Source organism: Geotrypetes seraphini, chromosome 5 (assembly GCF_902459505.1).
Source record: "Geotrypetes seraphini chromosome 5, aGeoSer1.1, whole genome shotgun sequence".
NCBI classification, from domain to species: Eukaryota; Metazoa; Chordata; class Amphibia; order Gymnophiona; family Dermophiidae; genus Geotrypetes; species Geotrypetes seraphini.
The window spans coordinates 63,866,728-63,892,343 of NC_047088.1; the positions used below are offsets into that span (position 1 = coordinate 63,866,728).

Sequence of the window (25,616 nt, forward strand, 5' to 3'; positions counted from 1 at the left end):
ACAAAGGCACCTGTGTGTCTGTCTTGCAGGTATGGGCATTTTGTCTACACCTAGGGCTCCTTTTTTCTAAGGTACGCTAGCGGTTTTAGCGCACGCTAACGCCTCCATTTTGCTTGCATTAGTATTTTTCGTTTAGCGCATGGTTTGCGCACGCTAATCTGTAGAGTGCGCTAAAAACGCTAGCGCACCTTAGTAAAAGGAGCCCTAGGTGTAGACAAAATGCCCATACCTGCAAGACAGACACACAGGTGCCTTTGTACCTTTATAAAATGGTACCTTTGCTAGCACTGTACCTGAGGTATAGTTTGAGTTTCTATAATGCTGTTACAATACCTGAGCTTCAGTAATGGTGTTACAATACATGAGTAAATGATGTTACAATACATGAGATTCAGTAAAGGCGTTATTATACATGAGCTAGGATGTTATAATACATGAGTTACAATTAAAGAGCTTTTACAATGGTGTTATAAGTATAGTATCTGACAGAAACCCAAATACTAGTAGCAATATGGGCATGTGGCCCCATCTAATCTAATCTAATTAGAATTTCTTAATTTCTCTTTTCCAGTACAGGTTCAAGGTGATTTACAGGATAAGAGCCCATGTTCAAAAATGACTTCATAAAATTACCCCCTTGAAATTTCTGTCTCCTTTATTCTTGCAGCAATTCTGGGTCCCCCTATCTTAAATTGTTCTTTACAAAATCTTAACCTGACAGTGAAGATCTCCATGCCATTTACAAGATATTGTGAAGGAGCAACATGCCTAGCTGTCCAGAATGTTCTCGAAATGATTGAATACAATATCACCCTGTTTAAGGATGGCACAATAATTCATTCTGTAAGTACAGAATTCAAAATGGTTCTTTCCTTTCTCCTCCATCCCCCACATAAACACAAAGGAAAAAATACAAAGAATTTAGCTGAAACTATTTTTACTCAGCCTCAAATCTTACTCTAAATCAAAGGAATAAATGCTATATAGGTCATTTGACCATCCAAGGTTGAAGATTGAAGATTTTAAAACATTCTTAAATTCACAAAGGTGACATATTAGATAATGCACATAGATCAGAACTGAGCTGTCGAAGTCAGGACATATCAAGTTCCTCTAGTATTGTAGGACAGGATTTGCTGATACACTGCCTGTTTTAAAATCCATAGAGGAATGGATGTGCATATGCTAGTTAACTCCCCCTTTTACAAATGCACAGAAAAGTTTTTTTTGTGCTGGATGGTGCACTGAATGCTCTGCGCTGCTCCAACGCTCATAGGAACTCTATTTATTTATTCAATTTTCTCTACCTTCTTCCCAGGGGAGATCAGAACGGTTTACATGCATTTATTCAGGTACTCAAGCAGTTTTCCCTCTCTGTCCTGGCGGGCTCACAATCTATCTAACGTACCTGAGGCAATGGGGGGATTATGTGACTTGCCCAGGGTCACAAGGAGCAGCGTGGGTTTGAACCCATAACCCCACGGTGCTGAGGCTGTAGCTTTAACCACTGTGCCATACTCTCCCCTATGATCGTCGGAGCAGTGCAAAGCATTCAGCGTACTGACCAGAGCTAAAAACCTCTTCTACACTTTTGTAAAAGGGGTGGGGGTGGGGGATAAGTACCATGGGACCAATCATTTTACATGCATCAACTTCTAAACTATTAACAAGGTCAGCATGGCAACATAAAGGTGCATGTGGCAGCATATACGTATATATGTTGGTAGTTTTGGGTTCCTTCCAATTATTCTGAAAACATCTGAAAACTTGGCTATTCTCAAAAATGTAAATCTCGCTGCTCTCTACACATTCACTAATTTTTATTATGCATGTCCTTCTTTTTAAGCTTCCTGTAAACTGTGCTGAGCTCTATCTTCATAGAGAAGATGCGGTATATAAGCTTAAGGTTTAGTTTAGTTTAGTTTGGTATGTGCACCATTTTAGAAACGTTCACATCTGTTTCACCAAGCTGTCACAACACCCAATAACATTTGCAAGTATCACTTTTGAGGAAGCGAAGAGGTGACAAAAGCACCAGGGGATTAAGGAGATGATCACCCTTCACCTAATTCCTCTAAAGGACTGCTGTATAAAATGAGCCACTTTCTAGCATCCTTAGCAGCAGGTATAGATCCTCATGTTCATGTTGGAAGACATACACATTCATTAGCCGTCTAAAATATGGAATGCATATACAGTAAAACCTTGGATTGCAAGTAATTTGGTTTGCAAGTGTTTTGCAAGACAAGCAAAACATTTTATTAAATTTTAACTTGATATACAAGCATTATCTTGCAATACAAGTACACAAAGTATACACACATCACATCCGAACCGATGGTTCTTCTCTCTCTGACGCTGCAAGTGTAGTGATTGTTCTAAATGAGTGAGATCTTGCAATACAAGTGTGTATAGTATTTTGTATTAAAGATTTTGGGTTGTGGAACGAATTGTCTGAGTTTCCATTATTTCCTATGGGGACATTCGCTTTGATGTACAAGTGCTTTGGATTACAAGCATGCTTCTGGAACGAATTATGCTCACAAGCCAAAGTTTTACTGTATATCTTTTCACCCTACCCTAGTCTTGCCCAAACTACATCCAGACCACACTCCCTTACCATATGCATGTCTTTGCTTTTTGAATGTATAGATCCAGGATTTCAAAGATCAGTATGTAAACATATATACAATACAATACAATACAATCTTTTTTTATTCATTACTTCTTTATTGAGTTTCAATTTTTTTATGACAAGAATAATCATATCCAATCAACAGTATCCAACTTATATCAATTTACAAAAGAAATAAAATAATAAGGTAAAATAATCATGTTTCAACTGTTTGTTAGTCCACAATAAAATAAAGGAGGAGCTCCATAAAGATCGAAGACTAATTTACTCCCTCACTTATTAAGGAAAATGATTGTCGCCTGAAATGGACCTAATCTAGACTTTTCGAGCATTCATTCCTGGATATTGACAGAGGTACTAGCAGACCTCACCTCATTTTCCAAAATAAATCTCGTCAACTGTGTTGAGTCAAAAAAGGTATACCTGGCCCCCTTGAAATTAGTCAAGCATTTACAGGGAAACCTTAATACAAAAGTAGATCCCAGTTTTAAAACCTTGGGTCTCAATAGCAAAAATTGTTTCCTCTTTTTTTGCATTAATTTAGACACATCTGGATACATTCTTATTTTTTGATTCAGAAATGGAACATTTTTATATTCCGTTATAAAGATGTTCTATTTCTGAAAAAAAAAAAAAGAATAAGACCACATTTCAAACAATACAAATCAATGACACTGAACCACGCAAGATCATCTCCTCAGCGGCTGAGAGCTGGGTGTCAGCCAAGGTCACGATGCAAAATTGGCCCTCCTTGCCGGTTCAAGGCAGCACAGCTAAAGCACTCATCTCCTCCCCCAGGAATCTCACCATAGCCTCTGCACCAGCGTCACAGTGAAACAGCAAACAGCAGAGGCGGGGCCCAACCGCCATTCGATCCTCATATCCACAGCCAATTCTCCAGGAAAGACACTACCCTCCATCCTCAACGGCACCAGAAACAGGCAAGATGGGGCTTTAGCATCTTAAATTCAAGCCCGGCATGGATGATTGAATTCAGCATTCTTCTTAGTGGGACCGACAATGTTAGCAGACTCCACGACACCACTATCAGGCAGCTGAAAATGAAAAATCGGCCCGGAGCAGTAATCTTGCTCTCAGTCACAGCGTTGATTATCGGCTGGAAGGAGGGATGAAATCAGTTATGATCTTCCCAAATTTCACCAATGCTGGTAGCAAGGCCTCTACTAAACAAAATGTTAATTGTCTTTCACGATAGTATTCGAATGGCCAAAATCATTATTAATATTTTCTCAGATCATTAGAGATATTAAAAATTGTACTAATAAAAAAATGAAAGACTTAAAAATAAAGCAAATTAGAAAATAATTAAGTAAATAAGTGATATAAAGGGGCTGATAGATGTTTTTCTCACTAAAATCTTCCAATTCACTATTTTCGAAACCCAATTCCTAGACAGATTTCTATGCTATCTGTCTGCAGTGCATCTAATCTCAAGGGGGTGTGTTATTAGCGTGGTCTTGGTGGGACTATAGCGTGTTACGATTTGGACATTTTTAAGCAATAATCAAACATTTTCGATCTACTTCTCTATTTCAGTATTTGTTTTAATTACTGTCGCTATCATGTTTACTCCATATCTCTTTGTTGTATCACACTTCACACATATTTATTCAGTTAGGTTTTCATTTATTTTTCTTTTCCCTATGTTGTTGAGTTTCCTTCAACTTTTTCTCAGTTTATTGTATCATTATTACTTTGTACTAGGTGCTTGCTGGAAGGATTTACTGAGATACATGTTTAGCGATACAAGTATATCTAGTTGTTAATATTTTGCAATTTTCCATTATGCATCTTGTATTTATGATTTTTGTTGTCTTAAAACCAATAAAACTTTGTTGAACTTAAAAAAAAAAAAAAGAATATGTCAAGAGCATACTTTAGATGTTTGGGGCTTTAGACATGTTTTACCAATGAATAAGTGCTAATAAGGTGTCCAAAATGGCCAGATAACCAGTGGAGGGATGTAAGCATGACCTCTCTGCCCACCCCCTAGATATGTGGAGGAGTAGAGGTGCAAAAAGACAGTTAGAGAGGACTTCAAAGGAAGAGAAGTGGTGAGACTGAGGTGGAATAAGGGGTTGAAATCTGCAAGATGGTGAGAGCAGTAGCATAACTCCACCTCCATGACTAGCCAGGTGAGGCATATGGGAGAATAGGTAGTCTCCATGACACAGGGCAGCAGCTGAAGTACAGTCTGCCCTACAATGCCACGCGTGCTAGACGCTAACCCCTCCATAGAGCTGGCGTTAGTATTTTCCACGTAGCATGGGGGTTAGCGAGCACTAATCTTCAGCGTGCACTAAAAACGCTACTGCAGCTTAGTAAAAGGACCCCATAGTAACATAGCAGATGATGACAGATAAAGACCCGAATGGTCCATCCAGTCTGCCCAGCCGTGTCCTCTCTTTAAATTATTGATTTAATTTAAATTTTCCTTCTTTTTTTCATTTCAATAATTTTTATTAGTATTTTAAAGAAATCATACATATGTAAATCTCAAAACAATATAATATAACATCATATAGGTCATATTTATGTCTAAAAGGTAAAAACAAAATAAAACAGCAAATTAACAGTATAATTGTTGATGATCATTAATGCTATCATAAAAACAACAAAGAGAACAGTATGGAAGTACAGTGTTCCCCCGGTCATTCACGGTCGGCGGTTCGCGGTCCCAGTCATTCGCGGTATTTTCCGACCGCAACCGCTGACCAGAAGAGGACAGCTGGAGAGGCAGGAGAGAGCAGCCGGAGCACCGGTGAGTGAAGGAAATCACTCGCTGTATGCTCCGACCACCTCTTCCTGCACTAAAGTTGGGCCTTACCAATCAGGAGCTGCTTTGACACGCAGCTCCTGATTGGTAAGGCCCAACTTTAGTGCAGGAAGAGGCAGTCGGAGCATGCAACGAGTGATTTCCTTCACTCGCCGGTGCTCCGACTGCTCTCTCCTACCTCTCCCGCTGCCCTCTCTGGTCTCTCCCACAAAAAAAAAACATATTCATGGTTTTTCAAGATTTGCGGGGGTTCCTGGAACGGAACCCCTGTGAATTTCAGGGGAGTACTGTACACCTTAGTCAGGCAAACCATTATGGTTGAACAGGCGCATGACTGTAAGAATCCAGTGGCTCCCATATTTTAGCAAATTTTTTTAAAAGCATTAAACCTTTCTGCAGTAACACGTTCATATTTGGCAGTTGTACAAACCGTGTTCCACCAAGTTATGTATTCCACCATTGTAGTATTCTTCCAATATTGTAAGATAATTTTATGTTCAAACAATTTTATTGATGAAATAGCAAAAACAATAGAAAACAAACAATGCATATCAAAGTCAAGAAACAATGGAACATCATCAACAGCAAAGAGAAACAGTCATCAATAATTTTTATATACATAAGACGCAAAAATTACCTATCCAACTATTCCCCATTAACAGACCTAGGTCCCTAAGCAAAACATAGCATACCAGGGCCCTGGATTCTTATGAGCTCTGGAGCAGGCCAGCCATCATCCTTCCCCTCCCCCCCACTCTGACTTGAAAACTTTTAGATCAAATGCCTGAAGTACAAAAGGAAACCCCCCAAAAACAGAGAACACCCCCCTCCCCACCCGATGTTGGCTGTCTCATAGCCAAATCCAAATGAACCAACAGCAATCAAAGTTATTCCCCCCAGTTACTCTCCTTCCACCCCTCCCCCTAAATATTCTACCCATACTACTGCGATCAGCCCATATTAGGACAGCCACGTAATTAGCACACCACGATCTTTGGGATGCAAAGACTGCAAATAGGGTTCCCAGATGCTCATGAACAAATGCTTCTGCTTCCGTGACCCCCTAGCATCCCTCGCCTCCCAGGTAGCCAACTGATGCAACTGGTTCCGCCAATGCCAGAATGCCGGGGGGTCCTGGACCGTCCAGTATTGTAGAATACATTTACGGACTAACAGGCTCATTTTCCTACAGAGAGTCAGGTTTCCCCAGGGCAAAGGTCCATAATCCTCGGGTAAATCTAGAGCCAATTGTGCTGGTGTACCTACCACGCAGCCCGGACATGTAGGAGACTATACGGCTCCAAAAATGCTTTATGACAGGACAGGACCAAAATGCATGTCCCAAGGTATGCTCCCTCTGCCCACACTTTGTAAGATAATTTTAACAGCTAAGTTGAGCAAAATTCTCAATAATTTCAAGTGATTATCAGGTATTGGCTGCTAAAGGCCAAAATGGCCCAGTACTATGATATTTAGGGCTCCTTTTACTAAGCTGCGATAGCGTTTTTAGTGCACGCAGAATTGCTGCGCATACTAAACCTGCGCTACGCGGCTAGAACTAACACCAGCTCAATGCTGGCGTTAGCGTCTACCGAGTGCTAAAACCGCTATCGCAGCTTAGTAAAAGGAGCCCTTAATGTAAGTGATTCCTTGATATTCAGCAGGGTACAGATAGTGTCCCAAACAGGTAACCAGTACTCGCGTATATGATACCATGGTATAATGAGTGAATTAAAGTACCAACCACCATATGGCACGCTCAACACTTATTCGAGTTATTAGATAATTTATAAGGTGTCCAAATGACTTTATGGTATACAAAAAATATAGATTGTTTAATTGCAGCCAATCTTAATGAATTATGACTAGAGGACCAAATATATTCCCAACACTGTTCAGAAACATCCATCTGAATGTCAAATTGCCATGTCGATTCAGTACCCTTAGGATGGGAGAATGTATTAACCTGCAAAAGTTTATACCATTTAGAAACAGCCCCTTTTTTGGATATTATCACTGACATGGAAGACAATAGACTCAGGATGGAAGAACAGAGATATTTACACTTCAAAAAAGCTTTAAGACAATGTTGAAGTTGCAACCACTTATTAAATTGATTGGAAGGTAAATTATATTTATTCTGCAATTCCTGAAAAGTTAACTATTTATCATCTTTCCTTAAATGTTAAAGTGACCAAATTCTAGCCTGTGCTAAACTGCCAATGCACAATCTTCCCTTGTGTTTTAATGTGCCTATTATTCCATATGGGAACATGTAGTCTCCCACAGCATAGTAAAACAATTCTAAATTATTTTCACTGCTTGTGATGTGCTTTTAAGAAGAATATCTTTGCTAAAGAAATTATCATTGGATGAAAACAGTAGAAGATATAATGGATAATAGTCCATTATAGTTAACTGTGCATGTAACCATTCCGGATGATCGTTAATATCCTCACTATCAACAAACCATCTAGCTCTTTCTAGGCCAGACCCCAAAGCTCTGCCTGGTACTGTGCTTAGGTTCCCTCTACTAAAGTCTCTGTCGAAGCCCTCCCCAGCTCATCCTCAACCAAATGGCCATGCAGTATATGGACATAGACTATGCAAGTCTGCCCAGTACTGGCCTTGGTTCTTCAATATATACCATTATTTTCTGATTCGAGATCCTCTGTTGTAGACAAAAGGGAGGGTGAGATAATGAATTCAAAAAGTGAGTGATATAGTGTTGAGGAGTTTATTGGTTTGGGGTGAAGGGATAGATTGGGGAAAGTCAGTATCAGGAGGAAGAAGAGTGCAGAAGCCATTGTGGTAGAAGGGGAAAGAGGAACAATGGGAAAAAATGGGCTATGAGCTAATCTCAATGAAGATGATAAGACGAATTGGGAGGTAACTTAACATGAAGGCTCATGTGTGAAAGGCAAGGTTATATCAATGTTATAAGGAAAGCTGCAGGGTTTAAATATGGGTAAATAAATCTGCACATACCAAAGGTATATGTAGTCCCCACTATGAGGAAGAGAATGAACCTCAGCAACTTGATCTCAGCAAGTCCAGTGCTGAAATTTTGACATCTAGGCTCAAGCAGTGGAACTTTGTGAAAGTGTGCAAGTCACAAAACAGAGGAAGGGTCAACAAGCTTTTATCACATTCTTCAACCATCAATGTGATCAGTTTGTTTGAGGGAAGTGCAATCACCTGTAACATGACCAATATACATGTGCATCAGAAGCATCAAAGCCATGCTGCTCCATAACAGGAACAAGTATCTGTCTCTTCCACTGGCTCACTCAGTGCACCCCAAAGAGGATTATAACAGTATTGAGACCTTACTAGGTGCCTTGAAGTATGATAACTATGGCTGGGAGGTCATTGGAGACTTCAAAATGGTGGCATCCCTAATGGGTCTCCAAGGTGGTTTTACCATGTTTTCCTGCTATCTCTGTCTTTGTTAGAGCAGGGACACAAAGGCAGATCAAGTTTTCTGGATGGAGAAACAATGTCAAATGGTGGACTGGTGGACCTCCAGAAGGTGGTGATACCACCATTGCACATGAAATTGGCCTAATGAAACAATTTGTCAGAGTTATAGATAAGGAGTTGACAGCCTTCAAGTAACTTCAAGACATCTTCCCTAATCTGTCTGACAGATAAAGAAGATACTGGAGAGCAAAGAATTCCCAAGAAGCTAACTAGGAAGGAGAATGCTGCTTGGAACAGCTTTGTTGCTGTGGTTCGGGCTTCCTGGGCAATCACAAAGTTGAAAACTATGTGGAGTTGGTTGAGAAGCTGGTGACGAATTTAAGTAAAATGGGCTGTAGGATGTCTCTCAAAGTCTCAAAGTCATGCTCGTCTTGAGACATTCATGGAGAACATGGGAGCATACTCAGAGGAGCAAGGTGAGAGCTTCCACCAGGATTTACTGAACATAGAACATTGCTACCAAGGACAATATAATGAGAACATGATGGGAGACTATATCTGGGGCTGATTCATGAAAGTGACTTACAATATAATCAAAAATCTAATAAAAACCTACTCACTTCTAAATTTTCTGTGGTCATCTTTGTATAAATTCAATATAAATACATGTTAATTGTGATTTACTTGTTGCTTTTTATGATTTTATAAGAATGAAAATTCATCATTTTCACATTTTAAATAGGTAAATTGCAAAATTTGATTATCCTGGTTACAAAAGCAAAGTTTTATGGAAATAAAAGCAAGACATTTTCTATACATTTTTAGGCATGAGCAATTAGGAAATTATCCTTACTGCCCAGGAATAAAAATCATGTTACATATAAACACCATATACAGAATTTGGGGGTTAATGCAGGAATTAATGTGTGCTAAGTGACAAGCTGCCATATTAACTATTAGTGTGGCTGTGTGCTGTGCTCTTATTTCTACATTAACTGCTTCATGCAGGTGAGTAAAGGCTCCTATAAGTGTGGTACTGAGCTCTTTTGCATGTAAAGGTAATTTTATAGTTATTTTCTATGCATTTGATCATATATGTGGGTAAATGGCCTCTTACAAAATACTGGCAGGTGTAAAAATACAAGCGTTGGCATGAATATGCACATTTTTTCATTAGCTATTACCAGGGTGATAGTCTGGACAGAGAGCAGGTGGAGATTGCAAGTACTCACCTTAATCTACAGTACATGCACACTTGTGTGCTACATGCAAAGGGCAAAAATAAAAGCTGAAATCCTTATGTACACTCCTGTATCCTTTGTGCGACAGGCTGTTTGCTTATCTGATTGGTCCTGAGTTCTTCAAAAAGAAGGAATTCATGAGATGGATTTAGCAAACTTTTGCTTGAAATGCATCACTGGGAAATGTACAATTATTCTTTCATTTTCTTTCCCAGTGAAAATACTGTAATTAAATTTGTCCTGAAGAAAAGGTTTGCAAGTCTCCACATTCTTCCGCCTTTTTTCCAATATACATTTAACAAGCCCTTCACCCAGCTGTCAAAGGGCGTTAGAAGGAGACCATTCTTATGGGGTCTACGAGTAGTACACAGCGGAAATAGCCTGTGCTTGTAATAATCTGCAATACCATAAAACACAAGGTTGCTAGATTTATATTACATTAAGCATTTACATTACATTAAGCACTTCTACTTCTGTGAGGTTTACAAGAAGCTAGGCATTCCTAGGAAAAAGATATCAATGTGTCTATGTCAAACTAGATCTTATGGTCAAACGATTTTTATTGATGATAAAAGATTACAGCATAAAGAAGATCAGAGCAAAATATAAACCAGGGATGGTAACTGAACTAGAATAGACAAGAACAAGCAATAATATCAGTTTCATAGCACAACCATTACGACTCAGTCCCCCCTCCACCCCCCGAAACAAAGAGAAGAAAAGAAAATACCCTCCTCCCCCGCAAACACTCTCTTCCTCCCTCCTCTTGGTTATGTCAAACTAGATCTTAATAGCAAACTTATTAAACAGATTAGTTTTAAGCTTTCCCCTAAATTGTTGATTATTGAAAGATGATCTTTTATTTAACAGAAGAGAATTCTACCAAGGTGGCACCAGTGTTGGCAGGAAGACCCCAGGGCACAGGGAAAAAGGCCAAGTGGCACTAACATTGTTACCCAGGCCCCAAATTCTATGAGAAATGGATAAAGAAACACCAAAAGAGTTAGATTAGCAGTGAAATTTTGTGAGGAAATGTGCTCATTAGAGGTACATGGAGTGGCATGCTAGATTTTAGGGTCCCTACTTTGAAAGGAAAATTAGAATGCAGTCTATTAGAAGCCCTATTCCTGGTACACGTATAGATACCATCAAATACATATGTATGTAAAACTGGATTTCAGAAAGCTGGTATTTAGACATACATAACTCTGCTACTGTAAGTGTGGGATGCAAGGGAATGTGTTGGACTAGGATAGGGATAAAGCAGAGCAAAAACAATACATGATCCATCCATTTCCCAACCACTAGACTAGGGGCTCCTTTTACTAAGCTGCGCTAGTGATTTTAGCGTGCGCTACATTGCTGTGCGCGCTAGACGCTAACGCCACCATTGAGCTGGCGTTAGCTCTAGCCACGTGGCGCAGGGTTAGCGCACGCTAATATTCTGCATGCGCTAAAAACGCTACCGCAGCTTAGTAAAAGGAGCCCTAGATGATATTATAGAAACACACATTAGAAAATAATTTGCCAATGGAAGAGCTGTATGATCAGTCATGATTTTTTTTGCAATGTGCTGCTGTTGACATGTGAAATTGGTGGTAAATACTGCAGAACTTACTTGTAGCTTTGATTTGCCTGAACTAGAGGCTCTGTTTTGCACTATGGCCAGCATGCACATATTTTAGCAGAATGTTCATTTTTCCCCTTCTTTTAAGGATTTTAAAAAATCTCGTGGAAGCATCATTGACTACATATTTGATGAACGACTGAGCCCCTCATCCCATTACTGTGTTAAAATTGGAGTCAAGAATCATAACAGATTTTCCCAGGAATGTTTCAAGACATCTCCTGATCATACAGGTCAAGAAATGAAGCCACTCATGGTGATACTTTCTATTAATGATGGAAGAATGGGCTATCACTGTTCAAGTTTCTTACTCATTGAGTGCATACTGTATTCCTGTTTTATAACTACAGATGGGTAAATGTTTAAAAAATGAGGTTGAAAACACAATCCTAAGTTTAGATGGATTCTTGTTTGTTCAGGGGAATAGGTTGATTGGAATAAGTGTACCATGTTGCATGAAGAATGGCTAATAGGTATAGATTGCATGTATATATTTTCAAGTTTATCATATAATCCTGAAAGAATAAATATAATTCATGAAAATTTGAAGGAGAAATCTGGAGCACCATGGAAGTATAGGACCAAACCTTTTGATCTGAAATGCTTTCATAGTCATGAGCCTCCAGCTATTCAGATCATAGGAGATAGACGGCAATCTTCCGCAGTCCGTGGCAAGACCAGAAATTCAAATGCTGGTGCCGTATCCAGCCACTGGCATTGAATTTCCAATCTATTTTTGGCCAGCTGAGACATTGTCAGCTAGGCCAATGGTCAGTGGCTAGTCAGTTAAGTCCTAATGGCCAAAGATATACCACCTTTTTATCGACTCTATCTGGCTGGCGAGCTTAGCCAGCGAGCAATTGAATATTAGCAGTGACCAGCTATGTTCCTAGCAGTAGTCACATGAGACTACTAGTGGGGGTGCCATTTTATTATGGCACAGTACTGTGCAGGAGTGACTGGGTATCACTGCTGTCCAAAGACCCCCTGAACCACCAATAATCTGAACAGTAGGCCTTTTTGGGGCATCTGGCCAGTTTTTTAGGGAGGGGTGGACAGATCTGGAGCCTTTTGAGGATAGGGGATCTGGACCTGGGAGATTCTGGAGCCTTTGGGGTGACTTGTGCAGGAGGATGTATGCTCTGCTGGCCTAGGAGATTCAGGCTATAGCAGTGGTCTCAAACTCAAACCATATGCAGGGCCACATTTTGGATTTGTAGGTATTTGGAGGGCATCAAAAAATAGTTAATATCTTTTTAAAGAAATGACAATTTTGCATGAGGTAAAACTCTTTAGAGTTTATAAATCTTTCCTTTTGGCTAAGTCTTAATAATAATATTGTAATTTATAGCTAAAGAGACATATGATCAAGAAACTGTTTTATTTTACTTTTGTGATTATAATACACATACCAAGAGCCTCAAAATAGTACCTGGCGGGCCACATATGGCTCCCGGGCCACGTGTTTGAGACCACTGGGCTATAGGACAAAGATACCACAGGTTGCTGAATCTGTGGTATAACGAGATGCGATAAAAGATCATCTTTTCTGTCCTACCTTGATCAACGTCTCCCCAAGTGTTAGTGAGCAACCTTCTTAGTGTGTGATTATTAAAATATTTGAGTATTTGATGAAAAAACTCTTATTCTGGGGAAGAAATGTAAAGCTGTAAATTGGTTATGGAAACATATGCTGAAATTTGTTAAAAATTGTTGGGCTGTTTGGGCATATATAGGACAGGTTTTCAATGCTGCTCTAAAAGCATACTTTTAAACCACTTTGCACTCTTTTCTTATGTTTCTTGTACAGGTCTTCTGATCAATCTTATTACATTTGGTGTAATAATAGTACTTATCGTGATTTGTATCATGTACTTTGCCATAAGATATGTATCTTTTCCTTCCAAAATGGAGATTCCAAGCACTCTGGTAAGAATGGTTGTTTGTGATGATATTTAATTTCATCTACTTGTTAATATCATTATAGTATCTAATGCTGGCACACCTGCAAAACATTTGCAGTGGCTCTAGCACAGGGGTAGGCAATTCCAGTCCTCGAGAGCCAGAGCCAGGTCAGGTTTTCAGGATATGCACAATGAATATGTATGAGATGGATTTGCATGCACTGCCTCCTTGAGATGCAAATCTATCTCATGCATATTTATTGTGGATATCCTGAAAACCTGACCTAAAAGGACCCCTTGGTCTCATTACATAAAATGGGACATGTGCTAAAATGGCCCAAGCTAGTGGTAAAATAACACATCTTTACGTAGCTCACATTGATAACTACACTACTAAATCTCAAAAACATGCTTATAACAAGAGGGCGTGGTCTGGGCAAGTTTAGATGGGACTTGGGTGGGGACAAGAACAAATGCGTATTTTCCATTTCAGAAGAGGAATGCATGTCTTTGTCCAAAAAGATGGACAGCAGGATCTACACCTGTTCTCCAGGGCATTTAGGTTTCAGAAATGTGGTTGCTTCGAGTCTTGCGAGACTGCTCCATGAAGTTTCGGCAGCCATTGTGAACATCTTTAGACCAGTGGTGCTCTACCAGCAGTAGGGGACAGGAAAGAGTTGGGCTCATTCCTGCTCCCGAAGAAGCCACTAGACCACCAGGGTATGATGAGATACGGCGGGGGGGGGGGGGGGGGGGGGGGGGGGGGGGGATGGGTTGGCTTTGGGGGAAGGTGCCCTGGGTCCCCATGCTGCGACATTACTATGGCAGCAGTTCTCATTCCCGCGACACTACCATGGCACGGCCAACCGTTACTGTGGTAATACTGGGCAAAATTGACAACAGGTTCCTATTACCATGGGAATTATTATGGTAACTGTGGAATTCTCACAGTAACGTTTACCGTGTCACTCTCTAAAATACACATCTCACCATAACCCCCTTATATTGTATGGTGAGCCCTCCAAACCTACTGGACCCAACTGTATATCATCTCAATAGCCCTTACACCTACAGGTATCACCTATATTACTTTACATTACATTACATTAGTGACTTCTATTCCGCCTGTACCTTGCATTTCTAGGCGGATTACATCAGAAGATAACTGGGCATTTCCAGGAAAAATTACAATTTAGGGAACTGGTTAAATGGTAGAGTCTTTGGGAGAAATTACAAGATACGTAGAAATATAAGGATTACAACAAAAGAAAACTGGACATTTACAGGTAGATTACAGTTTAGGGGGCTGGTTACATAGCTGAGTCTTTGAGGTGAAATTGCAAGAGGAGAAGAAATTTGAGGGGGAATTATACAGGGCAGGGGGAAGGGAAAGGGGGGAGTTAAGGTATCTAGATGAATTTTTTGAATAGCAGAGTTTTGATTTCTTTTTGAAATGATTTGATGTAGCTTGTTGCTGTCAGCAAGTTAGAGATGGAGGGGTCTAGTTTCGCTGCCTGCGTTGCTAGTAGGTTGTCATACATCTTCTTGCGCTGAGTTCCTTTGAATGGGGGAGTTCTCCTTTGTCCTTTCTTACTGGTTGTAAGGTTCCGATTTAGGCGATTGTTTAGGTAGGTGGGTGCAGTACCGTTTATTACTTTGAATAATAGACAGTATAGTTTGAATTGGATTCGAGCTTGTATTGGTAACCAGTGTGAATCTAGGTAAGCATTGGTGATGTAGGTTCAGTAGGATTTGGGTGGGTTGTGGAAGGCTCACATATGCTGCCATAAATGTAATAGTTAGACTAGGATATGGGTTTGAGTCCTCTTTTCTGAGGTTGAGTACTCCATCCACTAGGCTACTTCAGGAACCCGCTTGCTGATCTACTAGGACTGGGTATAACATCTGAAGCTATCATATAGACAAGTTTCATTCACGTCTTTGAGGGGTGGTTGGGTGGGAGGAGGTCAGTGATCACTGGGGGAGTGGGAGGTCATGTTTACATCCCTTCTGTTTGGGCACCTTTTTGGCACTTATTCTAGCCCCAAAAGTTCATATTGGGCCCTGGATGTATTCTTAATTTTTTTATTATGGCAGAAAATGTCAGAGGCATTAGCCCGTCCTAGTCCCACCCACACCGTGCCTCTAGCATGCCCCCTTGAGATTTAGCTAAACTACTGAACAACAGCATAGATATCTATCTAGAAAATAGGTTTCATTAAATAGCAACTTGGAAGGGTTTGGAAAGAAAAACATTCATCTGCCCCTTTATGCCACTTGGATGTTTTTCTCTTGAAAATGAGCCCCAAAGTAACTAAAAACAATCTCTTAAGTGTATAACTCAAGTGTCTCATTTATGGATTTTTCTACTGTTGACAATCCAAAATAAAGTGAGTTTTTGAAATATATCCTCGAAGTGTTGTAGAATCTATACTACTATTAATGGGTAATGTTTAATATCCATTCCGAACAAGCAGGCCAAGGCAATTTACAAAATTAGTAGTCCGTGTAAACTTGAAATCTTGTAGTCATAGAGTGGCCCTTTACATGGAAATGGTTGGAGACCACTAGTATGTATGTATGTTCGTTCAGTTTATTTTGATATACCGCTTTTCCTTGGTGTAGACTCTACTGTTTATTGCCCCTCCCAAAAAAAGAAAAGCGATAGAAGCTAAAGATAGTAGGCTCTATCACAGCATTGGAAAATATACCCCCTCTTCTACAAAACCGCGCTAGCATTTTTTAGCGCAGAGAGCCACGCTGAATGGCTCACGTTGCTCCCGATGCTCATAGGAACTCAATGAGTGTCGGGAGCAGCGTGGGCCATTCAGCATGGCTCTCTGCACTAAAAACTGCTAGTAGAAGAGGGAGATAGATATGTATGTTTCTAAAATGGCTAGCACATATATGCATGTGCTGGCAAATCAACATGTTTATTCTGAAATATTTGAATCAATGTCCACCATCCTTTTTGAAAACCTCTTATAGATGTCTTTTCAAGGCTTCAGACATGCCATTTTGGTTACCACATAATTCATGGTTACCCAATAACTCTTAATGGCTATGGCTTCTTCACTAGACCTCTCAATACTTTTCTTGTTTTTAAACCATTTTGTGATTTTTAAATTTTTCCAATTGTTTTAAAGTGCTTATTGCTTAATAGCAATAAGTTAATACTTAAAAACTTATCTTAAATATTCTGATAATATATTTCACTTCTCTTATCACGTCGGGAAAGGGACCTGATGTGACAGGTCCCTTTCCCGACGTGATAAGAGAAGCTACCACGAATTATGTGGTAACCAAATTATGTGGTAACGAATTATGTGGTAACCAAAATGGTATGTCTGAAGCCTTGAAAAGACATCTATAAGAGGTTTTCAAAAAGGATGGTGGACATTGATTCAAGTATGGTTGTTGTATGAATTATCAATGTCATATATATGACTGAGATATTTACGTATTCTGAAATATTGGCACACACATTTATGTTGCCATATTATGCCCGTTGATATTAAAAATGTGTTTTTGAAATGAATGCTTCTGCCACGTGTAACTAGTGCATAAACATCTATTTTGCTATGTATCTTACAACAGACTCTACACTGGCAGAACCTGTTCTAAAATACAGTGTTCCTGATTGGATAAGGCCCGACTTAGTGCAGGAAGAGGCGGTTGGAGCATACTGCGAGTGATTTCCTGCACTCGCAGTGCTCCGGCTGCTCTCCCGCTGCCCTCTTCAGTCTCCCCCATGAAAAAATGTATTTGCGGTTTTTCAAGATTTGCGGGGGTTCCTGGAACAGAACCTCTGCGAATATCGGGGGAGTACTGTACTAGCAGAACCTAAAACATCTCAACTAGAGAATGAGACGGGGACAAATTTTCCCCATCCCGCGAGACCTCATTTTCCCGTCCTGTCCCTGTGATTTCTTTTCCTGTCCCTGTCCCATTCCTACAAGTTCCATCCTCATCTGCACAAGCCTCAAACACTTTAAAATCATAAGTGTTCAAAGCTTGTGTGATTAAGGCAGAGCTTACAAGAATGGGACAGGGACAGTGACAAAACTCGTGGGTACGGGATGGAGAAATTGAGTTCCTGCGGAGACAGGAAAATATTTGTAGCTGTGTCATTCTCCAGTCTCAACTTTGACATTTCAATTTAGGTTTGACCATCCTGCCTAAAATACCACTCTACCCCCAGATTCTATCCATGGCACCCAAATTTGGGTGCAATGTTGAGATTCAAATGCAAATTAATTGGCTAACGAGCTCTTAACTGTCAATAATTGGATATTAACAACCAATTACTTGATATTAGTTGGTGCTAATTAAAATTTGCACATACATCTGGCTGGACACTATTTTATAAGGCATGGTGCCTAGCTTCCATAACATATGTCCCAAAAGGGAGAGTAGCCATGGGAGGAACATGGGAATATTGTGGGGTGAGGGGGGGGGAGGGAATTCTAAAAGGTAAAAAGATATGCGCATAATTATAGAATTCTGCCTCTACTTGCCAAACTTGGATGCTAGCATTAATACCAGGTTTCGGCTGGCATAAATCTGGTGCCCAAAATTAGATGTGGGAATTAGTGCTTTGCAATATTCTATATAGGATGCACGCTCTTTATGAAATGGCACTTCCCACTGATTTTTTTTATGGTGTCCAATTTTGAGCACTATATATGGAATTCACCCCCATATATTTCCCAAATAGATGGTTGTTTAATTTTTCTAAGTATTGACTTTTCTTACTCCTTGGCCAAATCCTTTATTTTGTGAGGACCTTATATTAAAGTGCAATAAAGTTTTGCACTTAATGCGTCTTAGATGTAAAAATGATTTTGCAGTAAGTGTGCTAACTGTTGGGGGTGTTCCAGAATCTTCCCTTACAATTGCCACACAGATGGAAGCAGTTTTTATCAATAATTTGCAGATCCATTCCATTTATATCTGCATCAGTTGGTCAAAATTATTTGGTCTAAAACAGAGTAGAGAATGCAATGACATTTTTGTCCACTTATAAGTTTGTTTGTTTTTGTACAGGAAATTATAAATGTAGAAATGACACCGAACCTCTGTACAATGAATTACCCTGATTTTGAAGCTGATTCCATCTCCATAGTTTCTACAGCAATGTATGACTTGGAGGGAAACTCTGATATTAAGCAGGAGCTCACCAAAATTGAACTAATTCCTGAAAATTATAACAATCAACGGGACGATAGTTACCATAACAATGGCTTTGGGCCAGGGTACGGTGACAATGATGCTTACTCTCCCAGTTTCTCCTCCTGGTCTTCCAGCAAAATGAACTGTATCGGAAGTGTGGATGTAAACTACTCTGCCTCATCACTGGAACCAATGAAGGAAAAGTATTCCGGCAATAAGAGCCACTGTGTTGCCTCAGCAGTTCAACCACCTACATGCCTTTATTTAGGATGGCAGTTTCCAATATGTGGTAATGAAAAACCTACAAATACTTCAGACACAGGGAGCTCCAATTCTCATTACCAGAAAAATATGATAGAGGGTCTTCCACTTGACAGGGCAAAGAAATTACTGAGATACCAAATTGATATTCCCCTCAATTCTGTGAAGTTTCAAGCTATTGAAGGGGAATTTAAATCCATTCTAGAAGACTTCTGTGATCCATCACTAGATAATGCAATGGAAGAAAACAGTCCTGATATATCAAGCACAGAATTGCTGCCAAATGGGGTTATAGACTATAAGAATAAACCCCAAGTGAAAGAAATGCCTTCATCAGAGCTGGACTGTGATGAATTCTTAAAAACTCATGATTCTCAGCTTTATAGTTTCTCTGGCTACGAGTTACGTGACAGTCCTTTCATTTGAATGGATCACGACAGCTACGGTGAGATGCCATTCCTTCTTCTGAGATCTCAAAATGTAATGTATGTAGTAATTATTGTTCTTTTATTTCAGGGAGAGGGAACTCTGGTCCTCGAGAGCCTTATTCTAGTCGGGTTTTCAGGATTTCCCCAATGAATATGCATTGAAAGCAGTGCATGCAAATAGATCTCATGCATATTCATTGGGGAAATCCTGAAAACCCAACTGGAATACGGCGCTTGAGGACGGGAGTTCCCTACCCCTGTTTTATTTGAATTGCACTGTTTTAGTTTGAAAATCAATAAAGATTTACAAAAAAATAAAAAGATCTCAAAATGTAACCCAGCCATCAGTGGTGCAGCGAGGGTTAGTGGGGCCCAGGGTGGTGGTGTCCCTCCCCCAACCCCTTCTCTGACCCCCCCGCTCCTTCCCAAGCCCCAACCTGCTGCGCGTGCCCCCCATCCCCCGTACCTTTTTAATTTTCCAGGTGCGAGCAACATCATGAACTTGCTGCCTGCGTTGTGTCAGGTATTCCTCTGATGTCACTTCCTAGGCATGTGGCCCGGAAGTGATGTCAGAGAGAGGGGACACAGATGCGGGCAGCAAGTTTGCAATGCTGCTCGTGCAGGGAAAATAAAAAAGATACGATGGAAAGGAAGGGGCACATGTACAGGGTGAGGTGGGGTTGGGAAGGAATGTCGGGGGGGGGGGGGGTTTGGAAAGAAGGACAGGGGCCGGTGCCCTTACCAAGACCGCACCTGGGGTGGATCGTCCCCCTCCCTTACTACGCCACTTCCAGCCATACCTTTCATTGATAAGGGCCTGATATTCAGCACTATTTAGCTGGGTAAGAACAGCTCTCAGCTGGCTAAATAGCACATAGCTGGCTATCCGGCGATAGTCACTGGGTGATAGGTGGTTATCTCCTGCTAAATATCCGACTTATTGAATTGGCTGGTGACTGGCTATGTCATGTGACATAGCCAGTCACCGCCAATATTCAGCAGCAGGTTAAGTTTGGCAGCCAGACAGAGCTGTCTAAACTCGGTACGTCGGGCTCCGTCTCTGGCAGTATTAAAGTCCAGGCTGAAGTCCCACTTTTTCGAAACTGCATTTGTCTTAACCCTACCAATTTGTAAAGCACCACATCTGTCATTCCTACCCTCTCTACTTCTTCGCTACATGAGCAGCATATATTGAGTCACCATTTTTGTGCAGTGTGTCTTTCATAATTAGATTGTAAGATCTTTTGAGCAGGCACTGTCTCTTTTGTGTTTGATGTAGAGCGGATTTATTAGGGCAAATTGGTTTGGGGCCCGTTGATATCTTATATTACATCAGGATAGATATTTTTGGTCTTTAATTTGGTTAGTTTTATGCACATTCAGGGTGGGTGGGTGGGTTAAAGAGTTTATTGTTTATGATGATTATTTATTGGAAAGGGGTGGGTGGGATAAAACGATTCTGTATGGATACTTGTAAGTTGTATGTGCTTTCATGCTGTATTGTCTGTTTGTTATTCTATACATTGCACTGTTAATATTTTGAAACTTAATAAAATATATATATTTAAAAAATGTAGAGCGCTGTGTGCATCTGGTAGTATATCTCTTTGACTGTTCAAACTTAGCAGTTAGTAGAAAAAGCTGCTGCCAGACTGGTTATGGGTGTGAATAGGGCGGCCCATATTATGCAAGTTTGGAAGAAATTGCACTGGCTGCCAGTAGCATTTTGGGTTCAGCATAAGGTTATTTCTGTGATTCATCAAACTATTTATTGTCAAATACCGTGGTATTTTTGCCAAGTTGTGATTCCATGTCAGCCAAATAGATCTTTGCGATCTGAAAGCCAAAGGTTATTGGACCCGATAGTGCAGGTGAGATATGCAGATACAAGGTCGCTTAAAACCAGCTACCATCATTGAAGGATTCAATATGGCCGCGAGTATCTTAAAGCTGGAAGGATGCTCTGGGTTACCAGTGTTGCATTATTTTGCATGATTTATTGCAGCTTGACTGTGAGTTCTTCGTGATGCCGAAGAGAAGGGGTAGAAGCACCACTGGAGCCTCGTGGAGCCCGGACAATCCCCCTCTTGCGACGATTGAGCAATTCCTGAGCTGCCTTCAATGGGAGTCTACAGCATCGGGGAGTTGTCCATTAGACCCGACAGCACAGAGTGATGCCGTAATGGAAGTCTCTGGGTTGGATGTTACACTGAGCCATGTTGTCAGAGACACTCCCCCTCAGCCACAGAGAGCCAGCTATACCATCTAGCAGTGGATATTTTGATGGACTTTTCAAGTCCTAAGATAGATCCTGTAGCTGGAATAACTATGGGAAAGGAGAAACAAGACCAACCAGAAGAAAATATGGAAGGTGAGCTTTTCAGAACTAAGCAACTAAACACGAAAGTGCCTTTACAGTTGAAAAATTCACTAAATTAACTATGGATGCACTTTGGGACTTGGTTATTAAGCTGGGAAACTCTTTGAACCCACAGATTAAAGAAGTAGAGAAGAAACTATATGACCAAAACCAAGAGCTAAAAGAGTTTAAACTCGAATTTACCTCAGTAAAAGTCAATGTAGATAAAATAGAAAAAGAAGTTACAGGGGTAAAACAAGATCAAGAAGTTATGGTAACAGACAATATAAATTTAAGGAGAAAATTGGAGATGATTGAGAACACTTACCGCGCTAATAATCTGCGGTAGTTGAACTTTCCTAGGGTTTTCTCCATAACTCCCAGAGAAATGTTGAAAAAGTACTTTGCTGAAATTCTTAATATTCCTGAAGAGTCAATACTGCCTTTTACCTAGGTATACTACTTGCCTAGTAAAGTGCCAGATCAACAAATAATAGACCAAGTTCAATATGAAGTGCAATTAGATATTACTGCAATTTTGGAAACTTCAATTAATGAACTGGCCAAACCCGCAACTCTTTTGGTAACTACGGCATTAATGCCAGACAAAAACTAGATTATGAAATTGTTACATTATATTACATTAGTGACTTCTATTCCGCCAATACCTTGCAGTTCTGGGCAGATTACAAAATAAGATAACTGGACATTTCCAGGAAAATTACAAATTAGGGTGCCATTTACATGGTTGAGACTTTGCTGGGAAATTTACAAGACGGAATAGTCAAGGAGATGTATTAGTGTTTCTTGATAAATTTTCTGAATAACAAGGTTTTGATTTCCTTTCAAAATGTTTTGTAGTCAGTCCTTATTGTCAGCATGTTGGAGAGGTGGTTTCGCTGCTTGCGTTTCTAGTAGGTTGTGTGACACACTTATCCCTTGCTCTAACCAGTAGAGGGATTAGGTGTGTTGAGTTCTGGCCTGTCGGCATGGCCTCCTCAGATTGGAGGAAGGCTTTTCAGGTTATAACAGACCTAGGCGCCTGCCTAGTCTGCCAGGCCACACTGAGAGTAGCTTGTAAAGAGAAGACCACACAGGTAAGTCTTGTTACAAAAGAATGTTCTTGTACTTTATTGAACACGGGGATCTGAATAACATCAGCCACCCGCATCTCATGGCAAAATATCAAATACAAAATAGCTTGCAGTCGTCAGAATGGCTTGCTACAAATGCCACATCCAGTTCAATACCCTGGACTTTTCAGTCTTAAATACAGTCCTCTTCACCAGGGGTAAAGGTAAATGAAAAATATCAGGAAAATAAACTTTCAAACTTTGTAAACACAGCCAGAGTAATTACAGTTCCCAAACCTAGCAATGAATTTCTCAAACGTTTCAGCTTACCTAGCTGAGACAAGGATAGGTTTTGCAGAGCAGGCTTCACAGCTCGTTACTATCAGCTGGGCTTCCTGGCCGACGGAACACAGCATGGCCTTAGATAAGCTGTGAACTTTACTTAGGTTTTTCCCACGGAGCTTTCACACCCCTATAGATAAAGTTCCTTGAACAAACAATGCTCTCCGGGCAGTCACACAGTGTAGCGGAGAGATTTTCCTGCTCTTCCCCTAATCACTGTCAGCTGGGCTTGGGTTACAGGAGCCAGCACAAGCACAGCCTTGCTTCATTCCCTTTAGCAACTAACCTCCATGTCAGTGGGGAAATAGCCAGCTTCCAGCAGTGGCTCAGAGACATCCATAGCCTCTGCCTGCTCAGCAGCAGCTGGGGTTGAGCTGAGGTAGTCCTTGGCCATCTCTACGTCCTCACTGCTGTGAGTTGGAGGAGAGAGACTTCTCCCCTCATCTGCATCCAAGAACTGCTGCTTCTCCTGCCGCTGCCTAAGCTCGTTAGCTCTAGCTCCATCCCTGCTCTCCCTACTGTGATCCCAAGCTCTGTTCTTATGTGAGTTAAAGCCCCACCCCTCTCTCCTAGGAGCAGCTGTGTTAGGCAGGAAATCCCTAGGGAAATAATTCAGGTTTCTCCTAGGCTGGTAATGAGCATACCTTCCAGCATTGGGACTCCACTTCTCAATAAGAGTCCTATCAGGCTTTCTAGAGCACCTGTACTGAGATGGCGCTCTTTGTTGGATATTCCTATGCTCATGCCTCTCCTGCTCTACCTCACTGTCTGAGGGGTAGTCAGCCAAATCCAAACCTCTACTTTTAACCTGGTCAGCCCTTCTGACCAGGGACCGTGTTCTGCTTTTATCCCTTACAGGGACAAAGCTGTCTACAGGTTTGTCACAGTTGTCATACATCTTCTTGTGCTGTGTTCTATTGATTGGGGGGTGGGTAAATGGGGTCTGAGTTCTCCTTGGTCTGGTTGATTTATTCCGGTTTAGGCAATTGATTAGGTAGGTGGGGGCAGTGCCATTCATTACTTTGAATAATAGACAGTACAATTTGAATAGTATTAGGGCTTGTGTAGGAAGCCAGTGTGAGTCTAGGTATGCGGTGGTGATATTGTCATATTTGCTTAGTGAGTAGATCAGTTTGAGGGCTGTGTTTTGTACTGTCTGTAATTATTTTATCATGTTTGCGGGGCACGGCAGGTAAAGGATGTTGCAGTAGTCCAAAAGTCCCAGGACTAGGGATTGGACTATGAGACGGTATTGCTCTCTGTAGAAGAATTTTCTTATTTTTCGCAGGTTGCGCATGACTTTAAAGGCTTTCTGGATGGTCTTATTGACATAAAGAGTTTCTCGGCCTGAAAATACAAATATTCTCAGATGTCTCTAAAAAAAGACACCAATTCCTATTGTTAAAGTCTGGAGTAATTTCAATCCGGGGAGTATTTTTTCTTAGATTTCCTTGTAAGTGTTTAGTTAAATATGGTTCAAATAAATATGTATTCTTCGATCCGTCCCACCTAACTAATTTTCTAACCTTGAAGCGCCTTGAAAAAGAAGGAACAACGACTTAGAATGAATAATTTGACTCCCAGGTACAGCTAAAAGATACTAATCTTTCCTTAGTTTTGACTTACATATGTTTATTTCTATTAATCACTCATGAAAAGTTTTGGATCCTGTTATGTGGACTGGAGATGGTTTAAGTAATTTGTATTTTTAGTAATTTGTTTTCTTTGTAATTGAAATTTATTCAATTTATGCAATCTTTTCTGTACAAGACGTTTAATGCTTGTTAAAATTATGTAAAATAAATAAAGATACAAGGGCAATGGCTTTTAGCATTGCTGTTGTCAATTTGAGGAATGTTTTAATAGGGCAATCACGATTATGTTCAAACCCCGGCTGTTTATTAAAGCATTTCTGTGATGTATCTGTTTGATTTCAGCGTAGAAGAATTTAACTATGAGTGAAGATTTTAATTTTTTTATATTTTGGTCTTGATTTTATGTATGTTTTAATTCTGTAAACCGTCGGTATGTAAGTGGTATATAAACTTTTATATAAATAAATTAGCCAGCTACTGTAGCTGCTGAATATTGGCCTAGCTGGCTATGTCTTGGCTGACTAAAACTAGACTGGAAATTCAATGCTGGTCACTGGATATAGTGCCGAAATTGAATTTCCAGTTTCGCTGCGGACCAGGGGATATCGTCGTCTATATCCTGTGGTTTGAATATTGGAATGATAGTATTGTGTTGTTCAATAGAAAGATTAAAATATGGTCAGTGTTTGGTTAAATTTAGAAACATAGAAATGATGGCAGATAAAGGTCAAATGGCCCATCCAGTCTGCCCATCTGCTG

At 40.3% G+C, this 25,616-nt stretch overlaps 1 protein-coding gene across 2 annotated transcripts in view; it reads left to right on the plus strand.

Moving 5' to 3' along the window:
- LOC117361296 (interleukin-20 receptor subunit alpha-like) overlaps nucleotides 1-21,533 on the plus strand; it is a 70,755-nt gene extending 49,222 nt beyond the window's left edge. The window contains exons 6-10 of one of the 2 annotated variants that reach the window (XM_033946446.1): nucleotides 668-843; nucleotides 11,812-11,956; nucleotides 13,534-13,652; nucleotides 18,674-19,505; nucleotides 21,494-21,533. In XM_033946446.1, the coding sequence (XP_033802337.1) occupies nucleotides 668-843; nucleotides 11,812-11,956; nucleotides 13,534-13,652; nucleotides 18,674-19,486 (1,253 nt within the window). In that variant the 3' untranslated portion in view covers nucleotides 19,487-19,505; nucleotides 21,494-21,533. Of the gene's footprint in view, nucleotides 1-667; nucleotides 844-11,811; nucleotides 11,957-13,533; nucleotides 13,653-18,673; nucleotides 19,638-21,493 lie in introns of those variants that run through there. The other variant, XM_033946445.1, reaches the window with a different exon arrangement.
- Nucleotides 21,534-25,616: the final 4,083 nt, after the last annotated feature.